Consider the following 3,510-nt stretch of genomic DNA (forward strand, 5'->3'; position numbering starts at 1 on the left):
GCGCCTTCACCCGGGACGGCCACATGGCCGACGCGCTGCTGCTGCTCATGCTGTACGGCTGGGCCATCATCCCGCTCATGTACCTGATGAGCTTCCTGTTTGCGAGCCCGGCCACCGCCTACACCCGGCTGACCATATTCAACATCCTGTCCGGCGTGGTCACCTTCCTCATGGTCACCATCATGCGCATCCCAGGTGGGAGCGGACCCCTGAAAGGGCAGGCGTCCAGGAGGCGAAGCCTGGCAGCCCCCGGGTACCCCGGCAGGGACCAGCCCCTCGCCTCCCCCACTGCTGTCCTGGGCCTGACCCTGAGGCGGGTCGCTGCTCCCGGGGCGGCGGGGCGGCTGCTTCCACACCCTGACTGCACTGCGCCCACACTGTGCAGGGGACCCCAGAACCCGCCCTCCTTGATTTGCCTGTCGCTGGGGCGCAGGGGATGTGTCCACCAGCCCTGATGGGTCTGTGCATGCTCCTGCAGCGGTCAAGCTTGAAGAACTTTCCAGAGCCCTGGACCACGTGTTCCTTTTGCTGCCCAACCACTGCCTGGGGCGGGCGGTGAGCAGCTTCTACGAGAACTACGAGACGAGGCGGTACTGCTCCTCGTCGGTGGTGGCGGACCACTACTGCAAGAAACACGGTGCGGCCCCCACCCCCACCCCACCCCCACCGCCCCCTGCTCAGTCCAGTCCTCAGGGTGGTGACCTGGGCCGGGGCTCCCTGGTTTTCCCATTCTGTGCCCACAGTGTGCATCCCAAGCGTAGGCTGGAAAGACCCACTGACTCTATGGGCATCAGCTCGACTGACAAGGTGAAAGGAGGTACATAGGATGCCAAGGCACTGTGTGTCTGGGTTTAAAATGAAACAACAGGATATTTTATTCCTGGTGAAATGTTATTGGTCTTGCTACATTTCTCTGTTTGGTCTCAGGTTATTTTGTTTTGTTTTGTTTTGGACTCGAGTGGCCTATTCATGAAGAAAAGCCTGGGGTACATGGACAGCCTAGAAATGTAATAAAAGTAAAATGAGGTGTTTGGGCTTGAATTCCAGCGACTTCAGAGCAAGACAATTAGGCCCAGCGCTTGGAGGTAGGGCCAGGAGGCTCACCCCAGGGCCAAGTTTAATTAGAGTTGCTCACTATGCTTTGCCCTCCTGGAAACCCTAGCAAGTGGTTTGAAGTCACCAGACAGCAGGAGACCCCAGATTCTTCTGGAAACCTGTCCCCCCTTCCAGCTCTCACCGCCTGTTCAAATGACCGGTCACCCACATCCACGAGGCAGTGGGGTCAGGAGCAAGTGGAGCTTCGGAATTCTTCAGGCTGCAGGGACTCTTATCTCACTTGTCTCTCACTGGTACAGAAGGAAACACTTCTCCTTTCATGTGGGAGCCAACAGTTTAAGGGGTAAAATATATCCATTAAACTTTCTCCCTTCCTTTGGTCTCTTGGTAAGACAGACCTGAGTTTTGATTCTGTCAAAGTGAGAAATTGGCCTTGTTCTGTTAGATCAGAGACGCAGGGGGTTTTCTTTTCTTTCTCTTTCCTGTTATAAGCCCTTAGGGGCACTGACTGTCAAAGAAGGAAGGGATCTGACTCAGGACTGGGGGGAGGGGGACAACTCCTCCAGGAGCATCTTACGGGCCACCCCCACTGCTCCAGAGTCCATCCAGGTGCTGGGTTGCAGTGTGTCCTCCGGCACAACTCTAGGAGGGCCACTCACACCCTCACCCCTGATGGGGCAGAGCCACCCCTGTGGGGTAACAGGAGGCCTGCTTGATGAATACTGAAACTTCGAGCCCTGGGCTATTTCATGGGAGGTGTTACAAGTGATCCTGCTTCTAAATTGCCTGTGACCTTGAGCTGGTAGCCAGCCCTCAGATCTGTGTCTCAGCTCTGCATAAAACCAGGCTTAAGCCAGGTGAGTCCTTTTTCTTAAAACGGATGCTGACACAAGCGGCCTTTCCACGCAAGGCTTCATCTCACTCTCTGGCTGTGCAATAAAACATCGTGCGTTGTTTCTCTTTCCCAAGCACTGAGACGTGTGAAGTTTTTCTTTTCCCTGTTTTTTTGTTTTTATGGCAATGACCACCCAAAAAATATACTTTACAGTATCTTGGAACTGGGGAGCAGGGATGAAAGACACATTTACAGACGTAGTAAAAGGTGAGTGTGGGTGTGCTGAGCACCTGTGATTTACTTGCCGGCATCCGAGTTCTCCTCTGGGTCCCCATCTTGCCATTGGGAGGTACAGTTTGGAGGGACAGTCAACCAAGCTTCCCTACTGCCTTGGCCAGGGGCCGGCAAGTATCCCCCTGTCCCAGGGGGTTGCTCGTGGACCCAGCCCAGCAAGAAGGGCTCCATGTAGGCTATTGTTTCCCTGAGGGAATTGTCTCTTCCTTCCGAGCAGGTCCTGCAGCTCTGCCTTGCTCTCCCCTTCCTCTCCCCTTCCTGAGACTCAGCTGTTCAGCTCTGTCTTCAATTCAGTCTCACCCTCCTCCCTTTGCCAAATCGCAACTTGCATTTCAGTTCCTCAGAGACAGATTGTGTTGCTGGCAACCACTCTGACCCAAAAGGGCATTTTACCTGTCCCTGGGTTTCAGCCTTTTCTAAAACACAGGGAAGAAAGGAAGGGATGACATTGGTGCTTTAAAGTCTTGTTTTGGTTGCAACAAGCTACTTTTTTCTCATTAAATCTAACATGGACCAACTGCCTGAGACAGATGAAAGGGGGAAAGGGCACCCTGGTCCTCTGGCCTGTTTCTCGTCACATGAGCAGTTCTGCTTCTTCAGGGGCCAGGAATCTCAGCTACCATTTCTACTCTTCATCCTTAGATGGGAGGCCTAGGTTGCTTTCATGGAAAGGGGGGAAGAAAAGCAGCATTTTGTGGAAGACCGTCTGTGCCTCAGGCATCTGGGCTTCCTCAAGGTTGCTGTAGTTACCACAAACCTACAAGATGGGCTCTCATATTGGAATATGTTGGAGCCAGGAATCGAGGAGGTTTATCATGCTGCAGAAGAGACAACTCAGGATCAAGCTATTGTCTGGAAGGCTGACAGGTATAAGCAGCAAGGCTGAGTGCAGGTCTATGGTGACTTACCTCAGGGGCAGGCTGCCCATCAGTCTCTGTTGTGGGGCACACACATGTTCCTGTCCTCCTTCCACATATTCAGACCACCGGCAATCAGTGCTCCCCCAGACAACTTTTTCCTATAGGCCTTCTTCTACCTTCACCTCATGCCAAATCTTTCCCTTTCTTTCCACACAGTTCTTTCCCACAATCTTGAATGAAAGAGCAAGGACTGTGTGGAAAGATATACAGTTTAAATATCAACTACCCAGCTTTGCCATCAGGCAGCCTAGGTGAATTCCCACTCACTGCTCAGCAGCTGTGTCACCTTGAGCAAATCACGTGACCTCTCTGTTCTCACCTGGAATATAGGATAACATTATTTAGGATATAGAGAATAATGGGCCCAAAGACGTCTGCATCCTAATCCCTGGAATGTGCATTATG

General features: G+C 52.8%; 1 protein-coding gene across 1 annotated transcript; it reads left to right on the forward strand.

Annotated features, from left to right (window-relative positions):
* The first annotated feature begins 6 nt into the window (after positions 1–6).
* LOC105854741 (ATP-binding cassette sub-family A member 3-like) lies at positions 7–825 on the forward strand. The gene is made up of 2 exons (XM_012735173.1): positions 7–195; positions 479–825. Exons 1-2 carry the CDS (start codon positions 24–26, stop codon positions 823–825), a joined length of 519 nt encoding a protein of 172 aa, XP_012590627.1. The 5' UTR covers positions 7–23.
* The last annotated feature ends 2,685 nt before the right edge of the window (positions 826–3,510 follow it).

Source organism: Condylura cristata, unplaced genomic scaffold (assembly GCF_000260355.1).
Source record: "Condylura cristata isolate star-nosed mole 26May11 unplaced genomic scaffold, ConCri1.0 scaffold00004, whole genome shotgun sequence".
NCBI classification, from domain to species: domain Eukaryota; kingdom Metazoa; phylum Chordata; class Mammalia; order Eulipotyphla; family Talpidae; genus Condylura; species Condylura cristata.